The following is a 24,353-nucleotide window of genomic DNA, read 5'->3' as shown; positions in this document are numbered from 1 at the left end:
GCTTCATAATTATACTGCTTTTCTACTCAACTCCTTACGCTGTGAAATACAAACACCTTTAAGGAATTGATGAAAACACTACAAACTTTTTCCTGGTATATAATAATGTTGTAGGACATTTAAGATACCTTTTAATGGTCCTATGTTAAAAGGCAAATGCAACAAAGTCAGATGTCTATCTTGTGTTTTTCTTAGATCTAAACTCACTGAAGGACATTCTTCAGGTTCATAGGATTGAAGGTCCTTTGGAAACAGTAAACATTCACTTTAGACACAAATTGAGCTCATTCTTGGAGTAAAAACTTTTTTTTTTCCTTTTAAATAGAGAATCTCTTGACAGAGTAATACAGTTCAAAACTAGTTTAAAACTCTATTTGGAAAAGCAATCCTATAAGTTACAAGAAGGCAATACGCAATGAAAATCAATTTTTCAAAAATATTCACACATATTTGGGTGTGTGTGTGTGTGTGTGTGTGTGTGTGTGTGTGTGTGTGTACACCCATTGTGAAGTTTCTGAATACTGTACATTGGAATTCACCCAAATTCTACCTCCTTTTTAGAAAGAAAGGGAAAAGTCACAGTTTTTGTTAAAAAGTGACAGTTAAACAGATTACAAACAACAGTCCTTATTATTAACAGCTATAAACAAGACACTTTTACAGTATTCATTAATAATGAATAATACTTTCTCGTTTCATTCATGCCGTGTGACATTTTCATCCAGTAACATTTATGCAATAAACAGTAGTTCATACAGGCCTACTGGCCAGAGATTTTAATAAAAATGCAAGAACGTTAGCTTTCTTCCAAGGGGAACACAAATAAAACAGTAGATACATGTATGCAGAATTACAAAAAGTGGTCCATTTGATCATTTAATAATTGGCAGAAAGTGTACATAGTAAACATCGAGGAGGCCAGAGTAAAACACAAGGAAGTTTCAGAGTGAAATAAAAGTGCAGGGTTTGGTAAAATTTAATAAAAAATAATTTGTATCATGAAAATAAAATAAATATATATATATAAAAAAAAAAAAAAAAAAACTCCCTTTCACCAAAACCAGCCTTTGTAAACTCAATCACTCAGAAACCAAGTTTACATTATCAAATTCATCACAATGGCTAATTTTTTGTAACTTACATGTTTTATGCATATAGAAAACTAACTTTAACCCAGTTTCTCTCTCACTTTATTCTTAATATATTTCTAAAATAGAAGTATTCAGTCACTTAACACAAAGATTTGGTGGCAATGACATCGTAAACGTGTTTGTATTGTGCTAAGAATGGCAATAATAACCTATACAAGTAGCCTTCAAGAATTAACTCCTAGATAGTTTGGTTTGGATGCTTAATTTTAACAACTTGAACTCTAAGGTACTCAGAGGAACTGTAGGATCCCTATAACAAAAAACAGCTTCAGTTTGATCTCAAGAAAATTAACTTTATTCATGCAGTGTCTTGAATCACTGACTAATTAAATGGCAGAGGAATTTGGTGCACATATACTAAAGGTTATCAAAGGCTGCAAATAATGTCAAATCGTAGTTAGTTTATATCTTGTCAAACCACAGAATATCTACACTGACAATATTTTAAACTAAATCCCGTTAATTTTGTCACATACTGTACAGTTATAATTAAGAAAACATAAGGACTTGTGTTCAGAACAGTGATTTATTTCCAGTGGGACCTTAGAGGAAAACAAGTCATGTTTAATGTTCAGATAAGTTAGTGCCTTCAGATATTTTTCAGTGGAAAACGCTGGACCCTAATCATTAATTTATTTCAGATTAAGAGAAGTAGTGAAGGTGACAGTCTGGAAGTGCTGATCAGTTCTTACACTGCTGTCATCATGCCCAAATAATTTCTGCTTTACATGTTGAAAGATATATTTACACCCCTCATTCCCACGGACTTTAATAACTTCTTTGATTTTAAGACAAAAAAAAATTTGCAAAATTGGGATTCTGTAACAGCAATACACTAAAACTGATACCAAGCAAGAGGTAAAAACAAAAAGACAATGTGTCTAACATAAATAGGCTTTAAGTACATAAGCAAGAAACAAAGACAACCTAAACAAAAACTACATGTAAAGATATATAGTACAATATCATACATTTTGTTCATCTTTGGTAGGTCATGCACATTACTGGCATACAGTTGACTTATTTTATTATTTTTTAATAATGCAGGGAGGTCTGAAGGCCTCCATATTCACAGTATGACATGGCTTTCCAGAGGCTAGCTGAAAGCCTTACATCATACTTGCATTATAATGTAATTGGCTCGTCCATCGGCCCAGGTCATCATAAATGAAACCTGTCATTTTGTCTCACCCCAAGACAAGCCACCTATTGTCATGGGTTTCAGTGCAGACGGTATACAAGAGACACTCTGAGATGCAATGAGGGGGAATGGAAACAAATGTCTGTAATTACAATGCGACTGGCCAGACAGATAATTGTTTGGTACGTTATCCATCAAACCCAGGACAAGTAGTGCAGAATGTCTCTCTGTGGTGGCTGCTTCAATGTCACAGCTCAGCAGGATGGAAAAGAGACACGGCAGATTCACTAAGCAGCGACAGAGCTCATTCTCACAGAGGAATGTGACGGTATGGTTTGGCAAACGGGGCCACTTCACAGCACGAGCTTTAGCAGCAAACCGAGATCGGGGTGGACAGACCTCTGAGGAACTTCTTAGTATGGAATATTAAAGTGACAATCACAAACGATGCTTCTCTCAAATACAATTCTATAGCTTATCACAAATTAATACACATAGACTGCAGGTCTTTCTGAAGCCTGAGCAGGGTTAACAGTGTTTTTGGTGCATCTTCACACCTGAATTTGTCGCACCAAAACAGTGTGGATGGTAGGACCAAAGACCCAGTGAGGAAAAAGTGCAACATGGGTAAGCTTCATTCATTCAATCACTTGCAGAGTGAACAATCTAGCTGTAGATGGGACAGCTTCATCCCATCCTTGTTTGATGGTGCATCTGCAACACAGCACTGGGTCCTCCATTCACTCATTCACCTGTCAGTACAGATGTTATGGAACAGGTTGAATATGGGGATTTCTGTTCAGTCAAGGTACCAGCTGAGCAATGAGAACCCTTCATTTAAATCTTCTTCTCCTACCACGATGAGTAGTATATGAGGAACTTAATTCTCTTATTCACCCAACAGCGTAATTGCTGAGGAACGAGTGGAACATGGGCAGTTTCAGTCGCTGCTGGTCACGGCGACACCAGGCAATCACTGTGCCGTCGATGTTCACTGTATACAAGTGGTGCCCGTCGCATGAGTATGTCAGACTACAGGAAAAGAAAAAATGGAAGAAAAGCAAGACCCAATGATTATGTCCTGAATTGTGTTCTTTTACCTGATAAAAATACTTACCTATTTACTGTGCAGTCTATCAGAAACAACTGAAGCTAAGCTCAAAAATTTCTCTGGACCCTTTTTGATTTTGAATCCGTAGCATTTTCGCTACTTAAGTCATTGTCCCCAACCACAAAGCTTCCTGCTACTCTAATCTTATGAAGTCTGACTAACTTAGTAAGGTTGGTAATTGTTTCTGATAACACAGCCCACGGGCAGACATACCTGACAACTGGTCTGTTAGATTTGGGGAAGGTGATGTCTCTGACTGGCTTTAGATCCCAGGTGCTCCACAGTCTATGTAAGGACAAGAGGGTCTACTGGTCAGGCACTCAGAGATGTAGACTTCTGTTCACACATTACCACATCAATCTCACCAATCTCATTTCCTGGCTCCAGGTCAATGTCATCCATACAGGTCTGCATAGCACAGCCAAACTGTGTTTTTACAAAATGAAGGAAGGACTGCTAGGAAAATAACAGGTATAACAATGTCTGCAGATATCCTTTCAAGCTTAAATAGTGCATTAAGTAGACTTTGCTGAGCAGAGTAACCCTATCCCCCATTATACAAACACTGGGTATATGAACATTCACTTTCCCAGACTTGATGAAATTGCACAGTTCTTTTATAAGCACTCCATTCCTGGTTATCTAGACTTTTTTTGACCGGTGAGAGCACGAAAACCCAGGTGAAGCATTTCCAGCCATGCAAACCAAATGATAAGCCTGTTTAGGTCAATAGCTGGGTCCAGCACACAAACAGCTGTGCATAAAGGCTGCGGTCACCGGGACAACTAGAAACCGAGCTTCGTTATATTGTACAAGAGCGAGCGAGCTTTAACTGCGGTACAGAGGGCATGACTGAACCCTGGTGGGATGTGCTGGAAGAGGGACTCACTCCAGGGGTGCCATTATCCTGAGTACAATGAGTCACCCTTCGTTCTAGTAGAAAGAACAGGTGCTTGAGCATTGCACTCCCACAACCAAAGGAATGTCCACCTGAGACACTACCCAGCATCTACCAATGTTGCAAGAATAGCTACATATGTGGCAGCATATGATAAGCCCAACTGAATTTGTTAAGTCTCCAGCCTCACCATTACTGTGAAGAAAGTTTTTAAAAAACCTATATTCACTATGAGGCCCTATTCACTGACACAGCTAATGGGCCATTTTACTGAGGAATGCAATTTACCTGGAAAAATATCCCCATCTCAATAAAATTATAAAACAAAAAATTTTTTACCACAAGTATTCATTACTAAACTGTGCCCTTTTCATAGCGTAACAGAATTATTATTATGTTAATTTTTTAAAAATTTCCATCAAGTTTTGTTAGATTAAGCATACTTTTGGTGTTACTTTGTACTATTGGTCAGTTTTTAGAAAAATATTCCAAACACTGAATATTCCAGTACCTTTCAGAATCTTATGCTTTCCAGAATGTTGTGGTACTTTACAGAATGTTCTGGTGCCTTCTAGAATCTTCCAATGGCTGTAAAGTACCAAACAAACTGACACTCTAGAAGAACTAGTGGTATTTTTGTAATGAGTAACCTTTAACTAATCACAATCAACACAAAAATTGACACAACTAAGAACTTTGAAAAATTTTGTTGCGTTGTGGAATGTTACACAATCATTTTGAAGAAAGGGATTCCATTCTTACACAGTTACTTGGACACCAGGTACCCTGGTCAGCTTTGTGTCAGAGAAGGTGATGTTGGGAGCTGCAAGGAGGTTATTCTTTACCTGACCACACCGTTCTCAAGGCCTCCTGCGATGACATTAACTGAGACCCCCTCAGACTGGTTGGAGAAGGCCAGTGAGCAGATAATTTCTCGGCAGTGAACGTGACCGATCAAGTCCCCGTTGACCGTCCAGAGCCGCAGGTCACTACCACCGCCAACTGATTCCAGAGGGCAACAAACAATCAGGGTTAAAAATAAGCATTACTTAGAGCAAAAGTGAAGAAACCTCCCTTTCAGACTTAAATAGCACATTAAGTAAATAAAAACTTGGCTATATACCAAGTACACCATTAGGGAGACAATCGGAATATGAACATTCTCTTATCCAGATAAAATGAACTTGTGTAATCCTGTTAGAAGAATTCCATACTCAGTTATCTGGACTTTTTGGTCTGTGAGTCGACAAAAACCACAGGGAAACATTTCTAATCATACAAACTGAATGAGCAGCCTGCTCAGGTCACTAACTTGGACCAGTGGATAAACAAAGAACTGTCAGTACAAGCTGCAGGCACTGGGGGTGGAAACTGTCTTGGTTCATCTTCACATACTTCATTGCACTCCTGTGTTCATAATCTTGTTTTCATTGATTTTGGTGCCTTTTTGGGTATATTTTCATTTCATTGTGGGGCCCAAAAAAGTTAAAATGAAAAAGCTGGAGGACATATTGGCAAAATGTGAAAAACTGCTTGTTGCCATTAAGGCTGCACCGTGGCAATCTTAAGTTTCTTGGTTTGGGTGATGTTTCTGTCTATGGCACTTATTTACCTATTTGCTCCAGTTAGAATACTCTGTGGATAAAGTGGGTAAATTATTATGTTTCTTAATGCACAAAACAAACACAGTAAGGTCTCCTTGAAAAAGGCATCAGCTAAATAAGCAATAATATAACATGGGAGAAGTGTACTGAACATTGTGAGAGAAATAAAGTTGTGCCAATACCTAGAAGTTGGAATGGCAAGTACTTTTTGATTCCGTTTTCCATCTTACTTTGTAACATTTTACATTATACCCAAAGACCTCCCTCCAGGAACTGATAATGTATGCTCATGGTGTGCTCTGTTGCATTTTCATTTTCCACTTTGGCATTCCATTTAAATTATGTTTACTACTTAAAACCCGTAGGCTTCCGTGGTTGGTGTCAACTGACAGAGTTTTGCACTTCTGGATTAAACCGCGTCGTGTGGGACATTGGTTCCAACATTTCGCTTCTCTTGTTGGAAGCACTGTCAGGGAGCTGCGACATCTTGTAAACGTTATGTGGATGCGGTTTAATCCAGAAGTACAAAACTCCCAGTATGTTTACTGCATGCATAATCGCTTAAACAACTAATAAGGAAAACAATCTTGCACTTCTGTTTCTATGGGGTACGTGGTGGTACAGTCGGTAGCACTAGTGTCTCAGAGGTCAGGCTGTGGACTCGGATCTGGCACAGTGGGTGCAACGTTTGCATTTTTTCTCCCCGTGTTTGTCTGGGTTTACTAAGCGTGCTCTGGTCTCCTCCCATAGTCCAAAGAATCATTGTAGGTCAACTGAGGACTTTAATTTGAGCTTTGTGTGTGTGTAAGAGTGAGTGAATGAATGTGTGTGATTGCATTGAGCTAGACTCCCATCTAGAATGTACTTTGTGTCAAGCCCTCTGCTTCCAGGATAGACTTTTGACCACCACGGCCCTGGACTGGACAAGCAGTTATTTATAATGGAGGGAGGTACTCCTGTTTCCATGTAACAGTAAAAATTGTCATAAAACTTGTGCTATGCAACCCGAATATGCATAAAACACACACTTCGGTCACACCAAACTTGATATTAATGCTTATTAACAGCTTTGTGTGTTTTTGGTCACTTTAGAGTGAACTTGCTTTGGTCCAGGAAAAGATTACAGAAGAAATTAAAGGAACAGTTTCTTTGGTATTTTAGACTTTATGGACAGATTTCCTGAAATTCATTACGTCATGGTAAAGGGGGACGGTGTAAATGTGATTATTGCAGCAGTAAAGTGATTAAAGATCCAGACTTGTTATATAAAGGATACCTGGGATAAATTAATAAATAGGTAAAACTTTAGGTCACTTTGGATAAATACATCAGATAAGCATTGTGACAATATTACTGAAATACACACACACACAGAGTCTGAAACCACTTGACCCAAGCAGGGTTGCGGCGAACCAAAGCCTAACCCGGCAACATGGGGCACAAGGCTGGAGGGGGGAGGGGACACACCCAGGACAGGACGACAGTCCATCGCAAGGCACCTCAAGCAGGACTCAAACCCCAGACCCGCAGAAGAGCAGGACCCGGCCAAACCTGCTGCGCCACCGCATCCCCGTTATTAATGAAATATTGCTACTCTTTTCTACTTGATTATTATAGCCCTAGAAGCAGAAAGGTAATTGAACCTAGTGTACTCACTCAAATGACTGTAGATATCATATTAGAAAACAATCAGTGAGCTCAAATTTGATGACTAATCTGACCTGAGTCACACGCAGTGGCAATGTCACCAGTTGTCTGGCTAGCAGATACGGCTGTGACAGGACTCTTGTGTCCGGTGAGGCTTTGCACATAGCATAACCTGCAGAAAAGGGAAAATGGACAGTAATGCACATGTAAGTAAAAGTTAACTCTTTATTCTTCATTCTCATAAGCTGTCCAAACTGAGCAGACAAAATGCATAATTTCAGCGCAAAGCATCTCTCTTATATGAGTCAGGCTGCATGAGAAATTTGAAACAGCAGTGTTGAAGGGCATTTCTTTTTTTATCATTTTACTTTATTTACCAGTCCTAATTATATTATTTAAACATCCCTTAATTATATTATTCACTATATATTTTGTATTCCTGCCCTTTTATTTCTTACTGTGAGCTGCATGCTTCAGAGTTCTGGAAGTAGTAAAATTCTGTAGAACAATAATAAAACCTCCTGCTAAGCTTTATTGTGCCTATCACTGAGACGTCACAGAAATGTGAATTTTTTTTGGGTAGGGGGGGAAAAAAAAAAAAAAAACTGTAAATGCAGTTTTTAGATTTGAGGATCATCGACAACATTGGTGGTCTTCGTAGCTTGGGTAGATGGTTGAGGTGTTTGGTTGTTCGCCAAGCTTGGCATTTAGGTTGCAACCCAACCTAAACCTAACCCAACCTAAATGCCAAGCTCGGCGAACAACCAAACACCTCAGCAGTTTTTAGAAACAGCTGGTAGCGTAGTGGTCAGAGCGACTGCCTTTGGACCCAAAGGTTGGAGGTTCGAGCCTCACCTCCGCCTCTAGTACCCTTGAGCAAGGTACTTACCCTGAATTGCTCCAGTAAAAATTACCCAGCTGTATAAATGGGTAAATAGCTGTAACCTTAACATTCCAAGTTGCTTTGGAGAAAAGCGTCAGCTAAATGAATAAATGTAAAAACAGTTGGTTTTACTAATGAACAAAGGTCTGGAAACCTCCACAACTCAAACAAGAATTAGGACTGCAGAACTTCAAGGAGTAAATTAATTATGCATTTTAAATGTAACAGATTCATTTAAAATATAAATTATACTTTGGTGGTATTGCCAAGATGGGAATCCAGTGGTATCTCTCTTAACTGGACTGTAGGGAATGCATAGAGCTACTCATGGAAGCATCACTGTGATATGTTGCTAGCGGGGAATACTAACCTGTTGAGGTCCCACAGTATACAGGTACCATCCTTGCTGACGCTGATAAGGATACTGAATGTCTCGCAAACAAAAAGGCCCGTCACTTCCTCCGTATGGCCATAGAGGTGTACCTGGGACTCAACCTCCATCTCTGAGTGCTATGAAGACATGTGAAGTGAGGGTCACTCTTACTAAGTGATCAGAGGATATCATAAGGTCATCTGCCACAGCATGACTGGACTACTAGATCTGGAGACCGCATAGTCAGAGTGTTACTAATGTATGGCTGAGACAGCCAAAGACCTGCATTCAAAGTGTTTTCATGTTCAGTTAATGAAATCTCCACCTGCTGTTCAGATCTGAATGCGTTTCAATGCACAAGCATGGTGAGACCAGTGAAGCAGCATTGAACAAGAAAAACAGCTTGGCTGCAGCAATGAGACAAGGCAGGGGTGCGTTGCCCAGGAAACAGCTACCCAGTGAGCAGCACATACCGAGCTGCAAGTGAAGCGGGTGCTGTAGGCTGTGATGACCCCACACTTGCTGCCTGTGAACAGCTGGCAGCTGTCAGCGACCCAAGCACAGCTTGTAACCTGGAGGAGACATGGAGGAGACACCTGAAGTTAACAGCAACAGCATGTATGGACATGTGGAAAACCCTGCAAATCCAACAGCTTCACCTTGCACAATTACGAGGTTTAGCAGTGCTGCAGTTAACACCAAACTGGTGTATTTTAAACTTCAGACAGCTAGAAAATCTGAGTGCAGGGAGAAGGATGCAAGAGGGAAAAAGGTATTCCCATGTTTCCCATTCAGTTTTGAAATAATCCATTTGCCTGTCATGTGTTTTAACATAGCAATAAAGGGAAATTTCAGAAGGCAAAGACTTGTAATTCTGTGGTAGAAAATGGGTAAAAAAGCAAGAGCACAGATTCTATTTAGACACAGATCCTCATCTTTTAACAGACCGTAGAATTTTCATTAACACATTCTTTCATAACACATGGTTTGTCATATTTAATTTGCTGTGTTTACTGACCCGGTTTTCTCCTGAGGTGTGAATAATTAATAACTCACGGTTGGCAAAATGTGTTCTCACTGCCCCTTGCCAGGGGGTGTGAAATACCCTACAATGCCTAATCCTCCAGTCCACCTCTGGCCACGCACCTACCGGGTATAGCTGGGAGCATTGAATGAAGCTGACAGGCGGCTCACTCTGCTTGCTCTTGAGCCGCAGAGTATGGTCGGTGTGGCCCCAGCTGACGATGGCCGACCACTTGATGTCTGTGCTGTGCATGTTCCGTACACCTGTAACAGCAGGGTTGAGATATCTCTCTCTCCACTGGGGCATTCAGAGGTCCCAATGCTAATCTCATAATAACCTCGACTGCTTACAGCTATAAATTTATGTAACAGTCAAATCTGTTCTTACAAACAAGTTTGAATCAGGGTCACAGTTCAAGCTGGAGCTTACCCTTCTGAACTCACTCACATATGGCCATTTGGTAAACTCTATAGAAAGACTAGGGCAATTAGAAACTGGTGGCTTCTGAAAGCAGTATCACATGTTCCCAGTCAACAAAACAAGATCTAGATATGATAAATTCAGCACCAGCATAATATACCCCCCTCACAATTTTACAACCCTGTTCACCAATAATCTATCACATGGCGAATCAGCAGCCAGCCAAAGCAGCCAGAAGAAGCAAGAAGACTTTCTTAAAGCCCTTCAAAGAATGATTAAGGGTCATGAATGGCTAGGTCCCCCCCCCCCCCTTAAAGCTTTTTTGAATAAACCCCTTTTACAGAAAGGAGGGAGATTGTCCTGTGACACTGTTATTCTCTGGAGCCTAACCACAGAACAGCTAACATACCTTGCTCTTTGCTGTATACCATCATGAGGCAGACCCTGCGTGAGAATCCACAGATGGCCCGGGTGGGTAGAGCCTGTAGTGAATCAAAGTGCTCCCCATGCGGCTGGCTGAAGCATACTACTGGGTCCGGGGTGCTGGGGGAGCCCACATACTCTCCCCATTTCAGGCCCCTGATCCATGGCAGAGGGCTCTAGTGACGAGGGGATGCAGGACACAATATTGAATATGGTCAGCCACTTTGCATACCGCATTGATGTGAATAACCCATGGGTTGAATGGCTGCACCAGCAGCCTAGTATTTCAGGATCAATACCGGGCAGGCTGTATCCTTGGGGTGGTCTCTACTCTCCCTGAATGCCAGCTGAACAAGGAGCCCCATGGCAGCTGGCAGCTCCCCCTCCATGAGGGGTCTGGGTGTTGTCCGTCCAACATGGGTGGTGTTGAAGAGCTGTCGAGGAGTCTGGCCGTATGTCTTGATCATGGTCTCCAGGGCACGCTGTTGTACAGGGTCCTCCACCGCAGACACATCCACCCCAAAGTATGTCTGTAAAGAGGGACGGCAGTTTTGGCAGTGTAAACCGTAGCTGTGTCTGTACATGTCAACACCAGCAGCTAATGATCAGTATGCAAACAAATAAGCAGGCGAGCAAAAAAGCAGGTGAACGAAAACATTAAACAGTAGGTTCTCATGGAGCAGCTCATTTCATTGAAATCCCATTTTTACTTAAAAGTGAGTAATTTATGGTAAAGCAGTTGGCCATATTGATGATAGTTTGCAGGTTCAGGTGCCCAAAGAACAAAGTCCCAAATTATCTTAAGTAAAATATCTGGCAGGTTAAAAAAAAAGGAATTGTTGAAGATAAAGGGAAAAGTGTTGTTTTTAAATGTTTATTTTTATTTATTAGTACTAATGTAAAACAAAAAAAAAAAAGTCTTGCAACGTATATTTTTGTTAGTACTGTTGTATCCTAGACTTTCACAGAACCTACCAGACAGATTGTGGAGACAATAAAGCAAAATGAAAGTGACCAGATGCTAATAAACATTGCACATGTTCTGAGTTAACAAAAGACAATGAAAGGAAAGTCTTGTGATGGACTTATTTCCTGTCAACATTGTTCAACCACCTCGTACTATATGTTTTAAAGACAAGCTTTGAAACACAGTTAAATGTGATTAACAGTCTTAGGACAATTTTTAAATTCATTATAGCTTTATCTGACGTTTGCACAGACCCTAAACACAGGGTCATGTGTATTAAGCTTTTATAATTATGATGTAGTGCTGGATTTTACATTTACATTTATTCATTTAGCAGACGCTTTTGTCCAAAGCGACGTACATCTCAGCAAAAGTAAAATTTATACATTACATTAAGAGGAGACATAGCTGCAGACATGAAAGTCTCAAGCATTTTTACAAACAAATTAAATTATGAAGTTTCAGTCTCAGCTGCAATCAGAAATTGAGGACCCACTGTGAGCCCTTAAATGTGCATTTAGTAAGTACGGTGGTGGTGAAATTTGTGGTTGTACGCACAGCTGGGTGGAAGACATTCACAGCCTGTACTGCTGCCTTGCCCTTCTGCTTGATGCCGAAGACCAGGTCGATCCACTGACAGAGTGTCTGGGAGACCAGGTCCGATTCCAAAGCCTGCCGGTGGATCAGGATGAAGAGCCGAGGATCACTGCGGGCCCAGGGTGGTAGGTTGACATGGTTGACACGCTCACTATTCTGTCGCACACCAAAGTCGAAGCCTGTAAAATGGGTGGCAAGCATTAAAAAGCATGCAAAGTTTACAAAAAAAAAACTATATTATGTGGACCTCAACAATACAGTTTAAACAGAATGCTTTCATCAGACACTTCACGAACAAAACTGTACTCTATATTAGAAGCGGTGAATCTAGGTCTATGAGAGTTGGACACAGTTTCTTGATTTTTGCAGCACCGAAGTTCTTAGTTGCCTAATTCAAGAGTTAGTCTGGTCAGCTTGTTTTAAGGTATAGATGAAATTTTTTCAAATTTATTTATAGAATATTTTCTCTAATGCATGCAGAATTGGAGGCCTTGAGAACCACTGTTGGCCAGCCCTGCTCCATATTACTAATTTTCATACATCCATTTGGAAAACAAGCTTTACTGACATAATATACATCTGTAGAATTAAACAAAGCAATGGAAATCTACATTACCTTCCCTGTTGACCAGAAACTCTGGAAGGTAAAAGAACTCTGGAATCAACTCCTTCACATCAGTCATGGACTCATAGGAAGACAGCCGCCAGGTGGTGTTCATAGAGTGAAAGGTCCGGTCGGGGATATCAAAACTCTGGTCTATCGGATCAGACAGCAGAATTGGGGGATGACGCCACTACTTTTTATGTTTTATGTGCTGAAAGCTCTGCATCATTTACATGTAAAATTAAAGCTTGATTTTGATGTGGGAGGTGACACAAAAAGAACTATATGTCAGTGTGTGGGACCTGCGCCACTGACAACAATACATCAATCAGTCACTTTAAAGATCAAACCCCCCTTTCAACTGCACACCTTTCAAAGTGCTATTTGCAGAGCTGCTGGAGAGCAGCAGTGGCAGGGAAATGCTGCGGAAATTTGGCAGACAGCAAAGGAATAAATTGACAAATGGGAAAGCATCTTCAAGCCCCCTCTGAAGGAAATTTGTATGTATTACTCCTATTAACATGAAAGACATGCTGTTCTTCACAGATATGTAGCAGAGGGACAGTCGTCCTCTCGCTCACCTTGGTAAGTCAGGAACATCTGAGTGAAGGGGGGCATCCTAACCAGGAAATGCAGTACAGTACCGCTGTTGGAGTAGTGGGAGCCGTAATGGTAGGGTTGGACAGGGGGCATGGGGTCATCTTCATGCACACCCTTACGAAACTCCTCCTCCAGGTACTGTAAGACAGATACCATAACATTCAGTTGGTACCATCACACCTTTTAGCATGTGCTTTAGTAATGCCTAGAGATGACATGTACAGGAGTGCCTGTTACACACAGTGTTACATACAGTGTGCTACAGAGAGCATCATTTACCATGTAAACAATAAGACTTGCTTTGTTTGTAACTCTAAAGTAACTGATCTCCGAGTCACAATCAAAATTGCTTAATAATATAGACACACTTAATCATCTGCACTCTAAGTTCTGTTAAAAAAAAAAAAGACTAATGAACAAAAACCTTTGTAAGATTATTATTTTCATTATTTTATTAATTGTGAGCTACATTAAAATTAAACCCAATTTAAAATAAAAAAATAAACATTTGCTGACCCTAAATTGCCTTTAGTGTATTTATGTACGCATATCTGTGACTGCCCTGCAATGTAATAGAGTCCCATCCTGAGTGCACCTTGTCTTACATCTTATGTTTCTGGGATAGGCCTCCGACAAACACAAGTGGTTATTGATAATGAATGAATTATTGAAGAAAAAAAAAAAAAAAAAAAATGTTGTCCCCACACATATCTACTCAATGCAGATTTTGACCATTTCATCCCTAAATCTGTAACTTCATATTATAGTCACTTTCAGCCTTATTATCTCCACGTTGATCTCCATGGTAACAGTATACGTATCCATAAGTTACACGATGGCGCCGCGGATGGCCGCCTCGGTGTGGAGCTCCACAGTTGTTTTACTGTTTTTGTTAGTTTGCCCTGTCTTTAGTTATACTCCGACAATCAGTTTTACCAGGGAAGAACTGCTGAACATTCGGCAGTACACACCACCCGACATTTTACCGGTTTTCGACTTTTCTGACGTTTTGCTGGACATTGTAGTTGGAGGTGCAGCGGCGCTGCTCAAGCGCTCCAAGCGCTCCAAGACGCGCAAGCGCGGAAAGCGAGCCGGCGCGCTTGTCAAGCTCCGAAAGCGCGGCTTTAGAACAGCGCTGCCTAGTATCCATCTGGCGAACCTCCGCTCCTTACCCAACAAAATGGACGAACTTTTCCTCCTGTCCCAAAGAAACAAGGACTTTTTCAACTCTGCTGCTCTGTGCTTCACGGAAACCTGGCTGAATGAAGCCATCCCGGACAGCGCGCTACATCTGCCGGGCTTCCAGCTGTTCAGAGCGGATCGCGACGCGGAATCAGCGGGGAAATCACGTGGCGGTGGGACATGCTTCTACATCAACGAAAGGTGGTGTACAGATGTGACAGCGTTGAAGAAGATGTGCTGTCCCGACCTGGAAGCGCTCTTCATCAACTGCAAGCCCTTCTACTCGCCGCGGGAGTTTTCCTCGTTCATTCTCGTAAGTGTTTACATTCCACCGCAAGCGTGCGTGAACGCAGCGCTGCAACAGCTGGGCGACCAGATCACTGACACAGAGCAACAACACCCGGACTCTGTTATAATCATTCTCGGGGACTTTAATAAAGCAAATCTCTCCCGTGAACTGCCAAAATACAGACAGCATATTACATGTCCCACCAGAGACAGTAATATTTTGGACCACTGCTACACCACAGTAAAGGATGCATATCACTCTGTTCCACGGGCAGCTTTGGGGCTCTCTGATCACTGTCTGGTTCATCTTATACCGACCTACAGGCAGAAACTGAAATCAGCTAAACCTGTAATAAGAACTGTTAAAAGATGGACTGGGGAAGTAGAGCAGGACTTACAAGCCTGCTTCGAGTGCACTGACTGGAGTGTTTTTGAGGCTGCTGCTAGCGATCTGGATGAGCTCACAGACTCTGTAACATCATATGTCAGTTTCTGCGAGGATATGTGCATCCCTACCAGGACTCGTTTAACATACAACAATGACAAACCGTGGTTCACTGCAAAACTCAGACAGCTTCGTCAGGCCAAAGAAGACGCCTACAAGAACGGGGACAGAGTCTTGTATAAACAGGCCAAAAACACACTGGCAAAGGAGATCAGAGTGGCTAAGAGAAACTACTCTGAAAAGCTGAAGAAACAGTTTTCAGCCAACGATCCTGCGTCAGTGTGGAAAGGCATGAAAGACATCACAAATTACAAGACACCACCCCCCGGCACCGTGTCAACTCAACAACTAGCCGACGATTTGAATGAGTTTTATTGCAGGTTTGATAAACCATGCCTCACACCCTACACCCATTCAGACCCTCTCTCCACCAATCACTTAACAACTCAAGTAACCCCCACCTCCCCCCCTCCTGTACCTTTGATCTGCGAAGAGGAGGTGCGTCGGGTCTTCATCAAACAGAAGACAAGGAAAGCACCAGGCCCAGACGGTGTCTCACCGGCCTGCCTAAAAACCTGTGCTGACCAGCTGGCCCCTATCTTCGCAAAGATCTTCAACAGATCACTGGAGATGTGCGAAGTTCCTTCCTGCTTCAAACGCTCCACCATCATCCCCATCCCAAAGAAACCCAAGATCACAGGACTTAATGACTACAGACCTGTCGCCTTAACATCTGTGGTCATGAAGTCACTTGAAAAACTGGTGTTGGACTACCTGAAAGACATCACTGGACCCTTGCTGGACCCCCTGCAGTTTGCTTACCGAGCAAACAGGTCTGTGGATGATGCAGTCAACATGGGACTGCACTACATTCTGCAACATCTGGACAAACCAGGGACTTATGCGAGAATCCTGTTCGTGGACTTCAGCTCAGCCTTCAACACCATCATCCCACACCTCCTCCTGTCCAAATTAACCCAACTCTCCGTGCCCACCTCCATCTGTCAGTGGATCACCAACTTTCTGACAGACAGGCAGCAGATAGTGAGGCTGGGAAAATTCTCATCCGAAACTCGCACAATCAGTACTGGAGCCCCCCAGGGATGTGTGCTCTCCCCACTGCTCTTCTCCCTGTACACCAACGACTGCACCGCAAAAGACCCGTCTGTCAAACTCCTGAAGTTTGCAGACGACACCACACTCATCGGCCTCATCCGGAATGGCGACGAGTCTGCCTATAGACAGGAGGTCCAAGAGCTGGCTGTCTGGTGCAGTCATAACAACCTGGAGCTGAACACGCTCAAAACAGTGGAGATGATCGTAGACTTCAGGAAAAACACCTCAGCATTATCCCCACTCACCATCATGAACAGCACTGTGGCAACAGTGGAGTCATTCAGGTTCCTGGGCACCACCATCTCACAGGACCTGAAGTGGGAGCCCCACATAGACTCCATTGTGAAGAAGGCCCAGCAGAGGTTGTACTTCCTTCGTCAGCTGAGGAAGTTCAACCTGCCACAGGAGCTACTGCTGCAATTCTACTCCGCAGTCATTGAGTCCGTCCTCTGCACCTCTATAACTGTCTGGTTCGGCTTAGCTACGAAGTCAGACATCAGAAGACTGCAGCGGATAGTTCGGACTGCTGGAAGAATCATCGGCACATCCCCCCCAGCTCTCCAAGAACTGCACTCGTCCAGAGTCAGTAAAAGGGCGAGCAAAATCATTCTAGACCCCTCACATCCAGGCCACTTCCTCTTCGAACCCTTGCCATCTGGCCGGCGCTACAGAGCACTGTGCACCAGGACAGCCAGGCATAAGAAAAGTTTCTTTCCTCAGGCCATCTACCTCATGAACACCTAAATCTCTCCCCTAGAGAGTAAACCGTGCAATACATAATGCTATTTATATTTATAACTATTTATCACATTTCTCTTACACTCCCTTGCATTTGTATCTAGCGACTATTTTTGTACTATTTTTGTATATTGGGTACTTTATATTTTTTAAATATTTTTTATCCCTTGCTCACATACTCTATCTTCTCATCTGTGTCTTGTCACTGTCATTCTGTCTGTGCTGTGGTAGTTCCTGTCACCAAGACAAATTCCTTGTATGTGCGAACATACTTGGCAATAAAGCTCGTTCTGATTCTGATTCTGATTCTGATTCTGATTCTGATTCTGATCATTAGGATCCTACCACTCAGGAACATCAGACACAAGCTACAAACACTGAAGGTGAGCTGAATTCAAGAGTTTTTTTTAATACATATCTTTTCTGCTCTTTAACGCATGGTGTTGATTTGGTAGGTAAATATAAGTGATATTTGCAAATGCTGAAAACAAAAAATTCACAAAAAACAAGGGAGGAGAATAGAGGTGAAAAAAATAAACCTACAAAACAATTGTGTTTTCAAATACCAGTAGGTGTACTTTTAGTTGAAGAGCCAGTGTATACATTTGACTACACAAATAGCATGTTACTGGTGAACACGTGTACCTTGTAGTTGTCTACGTAGCGGTTCTCCTTTTCCTTGCTCTGCACTGCTATGGGTTTGCTGAGATTCCTGAAGGAAAACATTTAAAGCCTTAAATCCACTGCAACTGTAGGAGAAGCCATCAGTAGCTCTTGCAACTTGGCTTTAGCACAGTTTGTATGAAAGTTGCTCTTTTCATTGAATTTAGTGGTTTTTAACTTTATCTTGCCTCATGTACCATCAGCTACTGAGCACACAAGCTGTACCCTCCTCTAATAAACACATTTATTAACTCATCTGTCCTCCGAGAAGTTAGAACTCCTTAAGAAAGAGTTGAAACACTGAGGGAGCAGGTCACAACCTCCCATTCACAGCAAACGCTTATTCGGACGTTGGGCGAATGCAGTCAAAAACTTCTGCTGTCCATAAGTCAGTTACAACGTATCACTACAGAAACCCACAACCTGCTGACAGATGTTTCATGCCACTGCAGAAGGTCACATTGATGTAACTGGAGCTGAACACTGTGGGCCTCAAAATTCAATGTTGAGACATTTTTATATGCTGGGCCACACAGCACACCAATTATTACCTCCTTCTACCTTAATAGGCGAAGGAATGGATTACAGGCAAAGCTGTGTCTGATGTCATTTACAGTGACATAAAAGCTGTTCAGTTCAAATATCCTAGTTGCACAGAATACTGTGTGTCACTGCAGTCTCCATACATACTCTAGACTTCATTGTACAATTATTACACAAAACATGAGGGCTGCTTGTGGTACACAGGAGCGCGAACACAACCATCTGCTGGATTATGGACTGCAACTGATTAAGAGACAAGCGTCAGGCATGGCTACAGTGTGTAAAGGAACTGCTGAAGGACAAGGGTGACTGGCACTGTGGAGCTAGGATGGGATTGAATGCTGATGCAGGTGCAGAGAAAAGCTCCTTGTCTTTGCTTGTGGTTGCTCTATCCACATGTACATTTTTCTTTTAATTACATTTATTTATTAAATGAAATGAAATTTAAAAAAAAAAAAAAACTTCCTAAGTTCACTCTGTACTGTTTCAGACCTGGTTATTCCCCAAGCCTGGCATATCCCAGAATGGAAAACTAAGTTAAATGGTCTTGATTGGACCACTTTTGAGCAGATATAAGATGTAGTAAAACATCAGTGTTCTAGCAAAGCTTTCTTAACTTTTCATGGATACAGATTCTTTTTCACAAAGTCAAAATACAATGGCAAGGCATCCTGACATACTGCAAAGATGCCTCAACTTCTGACATTATTTAAACCAGGAAGTCTGACCTGTAAATGGAGGGGTCATGGAGGTCGAGAGCTTCGCTGTTGTAGTCACTCAGGATGAAGGGGAAGACAGGGTACTGCATGAGATCATTGAAGGAGCGGCCTGCGTGCTTGTTCAGGTGGGTGAGGTACTCGAAGTTGGTGATCTGACCCGAGCTCCACAGGTGTGTCAGTGCTGAGATGTTCCCACACTCCAGTAAGTTTGGTAGGTTACACGACAGGATATTCTGGTAGATGGTATCACGAGACTACAAGAGGAAGAAGCTTGTTAGGCAGGGCTTTTCTGCACTTTACTCCTGCTCTTCAACTTTACAGCAAAGTCAGACATGGGCTGACATCAGAGCACAAACATTTACGGCTATCTTGCCTTGGTGTTGTCAAAGGCCAGGAGGAGAGTCCTCCCATTGGTAAGGAAGATTTCCACAGCATTATCCCTCAGCTGCCACCAGCGCTTGTGGACCTCCTTTATCTCCTCGTATGTCCAGGAAAATGAGGCAGGCTCCATTTCCCCATGGGGCTCCTGCTACAACATAGAGCATAGAACTCAGAGCTCAAAAACATGAACCCGCTCAGTTAATAAAAACATTTTTACCCATCACGCTCTTGGAGAAGACAGCCTTAACATTGAGAGAACATTGAAAAATGGTCCTTGCATAAAATAATTCAAATCTTTAGCATTTTTCCATTACAGGTGGTCCCCGATTTACAAGCTAGCTGGTGATAGACATTCAGTAGAAACTGTACTTTGAATTTTGATTTTTTTCCCGGGCAAGAGATATACGGAGTGATACTCTTTCACAATGCTGGGCAGCGGCAGCGATCCTCCCAGTCCCAGTACAGATGTGTGTATTAGGTGTATTAAATGCATTTTTGATTTACGACAGGTTTTGTGGAACGTAACCCCATTGTAAACTGGGGACCACCTGTATTTTCAAACCTTCTTAGTGTGTCCAAGAATGGCTAACTTTCTGTCATTTGTACTTCATACGCAAGTCAAATTCTGGATTGAGACCCTGTTGTGGAAAAGTGGTTATTGATAACGGACAGATTAGTGGAAATGTTACAGATTATTATTATTATTTTTTTTTTTTTTTTTTTAATTTTGTTGTAGCTTTGTCCAAGATTTTTATAGAACATAACCTATGAATAAAGGGAGAGACCACTGACAATTGTCTTTTGTAGTTTGGATCGACTTTCACTTTCAGGTTTTACAAAATAAATAAATTTAAAAAATAAACTGTCTGCATGCACTAATACAGTATACTATACCTCTGGTTAACTGAAAAATAACTAACATGTCACAGTGTAATAGAAGACCACCTTACACTGTCAAAGGTATCAGCAGTGTTGTCCTCAACAAAATACATTCCAGCGGAGTTCCCTGTTGACAAGAATGGCAGACAGCAAATCAACATCCATGTATACAGTGAGGACATATGCATTGCTCAAACAAACATAAGGAACACTGACAGAAGAGCAAGTCTCACCCAGTAAAAGCTCCCCTGAAGTCTCTCTGGAAGGAGCAACACTGATGCACTTCACAGTGCACCTGTCAGCAGGACATAGGCCTTAGCAGAGCATTCAGTATTAGCGCTCAGGGAGACTTCCAAAGACTGCACACTACACAGTCCATCACGTATTAAAGTGTTTGTTGTCCACAGTGAAAAAAATTATTAAAAACTGGTACAAAGAAAGTAATCACAATGTTAATTTATATTTTCAGTTTCTAAAGGAGAACTCTGGAGTGTTCTGGTGTGGGTTTGCCAGCGTATCTATGCGGCTTAGTACAGCAGGGCAAAAGAAGGCTACCTAATCTGTCCGGTAGTGGCCTTGTCCTTCACTCTGGAGGAGAAGGAGTGGCTCCTGTCCTCAAAAAGGAAAGAGAGGGGTGGCTTCACCAGCTCTGCAAAACAATGCATGCACATATAAGTCTTGCATTTAACTTCATACATATTTACATTACTTTGTTCCATGAATGTACACTATTTATAGTCATACCTGCAGATACGCCCATTTGAGTTTGGAAAATTTGACTTAATGAGGACTTTTCTTACAAAGAATCTCTCTACATTTAACAGAATTGTACTTGAATTTCACACGCCTCCCATCAGCGCAAGACACTTCCATTTAGCAAATGCTCTTTTCCAATGCGATTACAATGGTTTTGCAGTATTTAGCTGAGACTTTTTTAATCCAAAGTTATTTACATTTATTCATTTAGCAGACGCGTTTGATTTACAGTGTTAGACTAAATTCCACACAATCATTCACACATTTACACAACGGAGGAGTGTAGCAAACAGACTGACATGCAGGAATTCAAGTTAGCATTTTTTTTTACCACTGACACTAACAGTAATTACATCTTCGGATTATGAAAATGCACAAAGGTTTCTTTTTTGCAGGAACACAATATCGCTGTAAAGTCAGAAAAAACTAACTTTTTTTAATGCAGTTTGAAACAAGAAAATATAATGATTGAGGACTAAGATACGAAAGACGTAGACAAGCCCCAGCATACCCTCTGGTTTCCTGCGGTCCTTGAGTAGGTATTTGTTCGGGATAGTGAGGTAGCACCTCTGCAGCCGTCTGCGTTCACGGTTAGGCCCTTCTGTGGGGTCAAGCTGCCATGATGTGGGGTAGGACGGCTGATCAAACCACACTGCCCTAAAGCAAGAAGACAAACACAAGATCTCTCAGATCTCCTTTGCCGGCAGGGTTTCCACTGAGTCCCCACTGTGAAAGTAAAACACCTTCCCCCAATCACCGGTCATGTGTGAGCTGCCGTATGAGCTGCTGCCAGTGGTGCTCAGCAGCTAGGTCTAACTTGTAGAGGCTGCTGATGTGTTGGATCAGTTTCTTCTTCTCTGTACATCGGGCCTGGGATATGGCCTGGGTCAGATCTGCCGCAATCCTGGAGATATCCTTTAACTTGCTGTCAAGCTGCTGCATGAGGCTAACACAGGCAGAAAACACCAGTTAGCTAGCTAATCGACCAAAGCAAAGATGAACAAACCAAACCACTGTCCAGACAAAAGTACGTGTTACCTCTTTCGGACAGGTTCATTCTTCTTCTCCCAGGTTGCTTTGCTTGTTTTTTCCTCCAGCTCATATTTCAGTTGATCCTGAAAAATACACATGTGAAAGGAGCATAAAGAGATTGTATGCTGAAATGTCAAAGCCATTTATTCCATTTATATGCAATTATACATTTTTTCCATGAAAATTTTTCTTATTTTTGTACTGAGTGTTTAAAGCATGCTAAGAAAAGATCTCTCTCTGGTTCGCTGCAATACTACAGGTGACTATCGAAAGAGTTCTCCTGAAATGTTCACCTCTTTCATGACTTTCATGCTTTCAGGCTTGGATGGGGTTTTGGGAGGGATGCAGGAGTGGCCACAAAGCTTGAGGGAGGTCACAAAGACAGTACAGGCCAGCTGATCCTCTTCTGTCAAGTTTTCTTTGTGATCAGTAAGCAACTCCTGTAAGTGCAAGGCTAACTTCGGGCCATACTGTATGACAGAAGCAAAAAAAGAGAGGAAAACTGTTCTTAATATCAATAATATTTTAGTATTTTTATATTACTCACAGTACTTTGTGTTTGACCTGCCAAAGTGTCCCCACTTTATTTTTCCTTATGCTCTCTTAATTAGCTTCCTGTAGCACCCCCACATCCACTTCAGCACTGTGGTTATGGCCTACTATCTGCAGGACCTGATCACTAGCTATGCCCCGTATATCCTGCCTTACTCCTGCACCTCCAGTCGCTTGGTGTTTATGTGCACAAGAGGTTCAAATTCAAAAGCCTGAAAGCTCTTGGTCTAGGCTCCAATGTAATGGAATGATCTCCCTATCGCACTCGGAAGTGCTAAATCCTTCTGAAGGTTTCAGGGTCTAAAAACACATCTTTCACACCCACTGCTTTCCTGATTTCCTACTTGCTTCATAAACTGTCATTACTTCATTGGTTAAAAAAAACTCTATACTAATTCTATATACAGCTATTCCTGTAATGCACACTGGCAAAAACAGAGACATTGTACTAAGTGCTTGTTCATAAATCGCATAACTGTATCCCTCCATCTGTTGGTGAAATGCATTTCTATTTAGTCTGAGTTGCAGGCCACTTCAGAGAAAAGAATCTGCTACACGATAAATGTAAACTTTATATTCTGCTAGAGAGCATCACCGCAGCATTCTCATCCAAAATAACTGGAACATTTAGCTTGGACTAATCAACCTTCTTTATTAATCAGATCTGGTATCAACCGGGGGGGGGAGAACTAGACCCACTATCACAAGCTGGTAGTCACCTTTCGATGACTTTATAACCATTATAAAATGGCTGCAACGCCTTTGTTTTACTCATATTGTAAAAAAATGAGATACTTTGGGTAGGTGTGGCTTCAGGATTGTTGAATGATGCCCTACTAACGACCTCAATCACAAGGTCTGTAAATGGTGGACCTTTTTTTCTGTGAAACACCAAAGCCCCTGTTTCACATTTTAGCACCACGATGGCAATGTATTGCACCTCCAGCTGGGTTACAGCAACCTCCTATGACTCCACTCACCTCTGAGGATGAGCAAACATATTCTCGAAGCATGTCTGGGTGGTTGGATTTGTAGACAATCTCCAGAGCGAGCCTTCTGTATTTCAGTGGTTGCGTGGGGCTCAGAGAATGTACGAGAAGGCGGCCAAATTGCACTCGGAACACGTCCTGGCACAGCCACAGAATCCGCTGCACCTGCTGCTTGGGTGCGACACTTTTGCCTGAGCTTCCCTGCAAGAACATCAACACCACGAGTGAGTGCTTCTTGGCCAGTTTTCCCAGTCTTCCTTTCCAATAAATACACCTGAAACACACTACACCGAGTATGGGTGTCAGGTGAACTGTCATTACTGACCAGACCAGTGTTTATGCCCTCAATCAGGAGCTTGAAGATCTCCTTCTGGAAGCTACCAACAATGCCCAGGGTATCAGCAGAACTGTTATCTTCCACAGTGGACTCCACGGGTGTGTCAAGGTCTGATGACTGCTCAGCGGCCTGAGCGAAGTTTGGGATCTCAACATAGTCTTCTTTGATGAATAAAAATATAAGAAAAGCCTGTCATTAATACACCAGTATGTTAACAGCAACCAAATGAAGACCTCTAGCCAGTTCGATTAGGATTTCTCTGGATTACAGTGTGCAAAAAATAATGGGGC

The 24,353-nt window shown here is 42.0% G+C and overlaps 1 protein-coding gene across 7 annotated transcripts in view; it reads right to left on the bottom strand.

The window, feature by feature from the left end:
- Positions 1 to 1,047: 1,047 nt before the first annotated feature.
- Positions 1,048 to 24,353, bottom strand: part of LOC108933602 (lysosomal-trafficking regulator-like) — a 67,409-nt gene continuing 44,103 nt past the window's right edge. For 4 of the 7 annotated variants that reach the window (XM_029258819.1, XM_029258818.1, XM_029258815.1 and 1 more), the window contains exons 30-53: positions 24,052 to 24,224; positions 23,718 to 23,927; positions 22,479 to 22,655; positions 22,192 to 22,268; positions 21,911 to 22,099; positions 21,665 to 21,810; positions 20,953 to 21,046; positions 20,631 to 20,692; positions 20,469 to 20,524; positions 19,511 to 19,666; positions 19,147 to 19,391; positions 17,858 to 17,924; positions 13,425 to 13,581; positions 12,856 to 12,996; positions 12,201 to 12,418; positions 10,975 to 11,205; positions 10,662 to 10,851; positions 9,959 to 10,095; positions 9,282 to 9,380; positions 8,806 to 8,945; positions 7,627 to 7,724; positions 5,147 to 5,303; positions 3,617 to 3,688; positions 1,048 to 3,324 (exon numbers count right to left, since the gene is read on the bottom strand). In XM_029258819.1, coding sequence (XP_029114652.1) covers positions 3,186 to 3,324; positions 3,617 to 3,688; positions 5,147 to 5,303; positions 7,627 to 7,724; positions 8,806 to 8,945; positions 9,282 to 9,380; positions 9,959 to 10,095; positions 10,662 to 10,851; positions 10,975 to 11,205; positions 12,201 to 12,418; positions 12,856 to 12,996; positions 13,425 to 13,581; positions 17,858 to 17,924; positions 19,147 to 19,391; positions 19,511 to 19,666; positions 20,469 to 20,524; positions 20,631 to 20,692; positions 20,953 to 21,046; positions 21,665 to 21,810; positions 21,911 to 22,099; positions 22,192 to 22,268; positions 22,479 to 22,655; positions 23,718 to 23,927; positions 24,052 to 24,224 — 3,431 coding nt within the window. In that variant the 3' untranslated portion in view covers positions 1,048 to 3,185. Of the gene's footprint in view, positions 3,325 to 3,616; positions 3,689 to 4,812; positions 4,890 to 5,146; positions 5,304 to 7,626; positions 7,725 to 8,805; positions 8,946 to 9,281; positions 9,381 to 9,958; positions 10,096 to 10,661; positions 10,852 to 10,974; positions 11,206 to 12,200; positions 12,419 to 12,855; positions 12,997 to 13,424; positions 13,582 to 17,857; positions 17,925 to 19,146; positions 19,392 to 19,510; positions 19,667 to 20,468; positions 20,525 to 20,630; positions 20,693 to 20,952; positions 21,047 to 21,664; positions 21,811 to 21,910; positions 22,100 to 22,191; positions 22,269 to 22,478; positions 22,656 to 23,717; positions 23,928 to 24,051; positions 24,225 to 24,353 lie in introns of all 7 variants that reach the window. The other 3 variants (XM_029258821.1, XM_029258817.1, XM_029258816.1) reach the window with 3 other exon arrangements.

Source organism: Scleropages formosus, chromosome 16 (assembly GCF_900964775.1).
Source record: "Scleropages formosus chromosome 16, fSclFor1.1, whole genome shotgun sequence".
NCBI classification, from domain to species: domain Eukaryota; kingdom Metazoa; phylum Chordata; class Actinopteri; order Osteoglossiformes; family Osteoglossidae; genus Scleropages; species Scleropages formosus.
The sequence above is the reverse complement of the archived record's forward strand: the minus strand, read 5'-3'. Positions and strand labels throughout refer to the sequence as shown.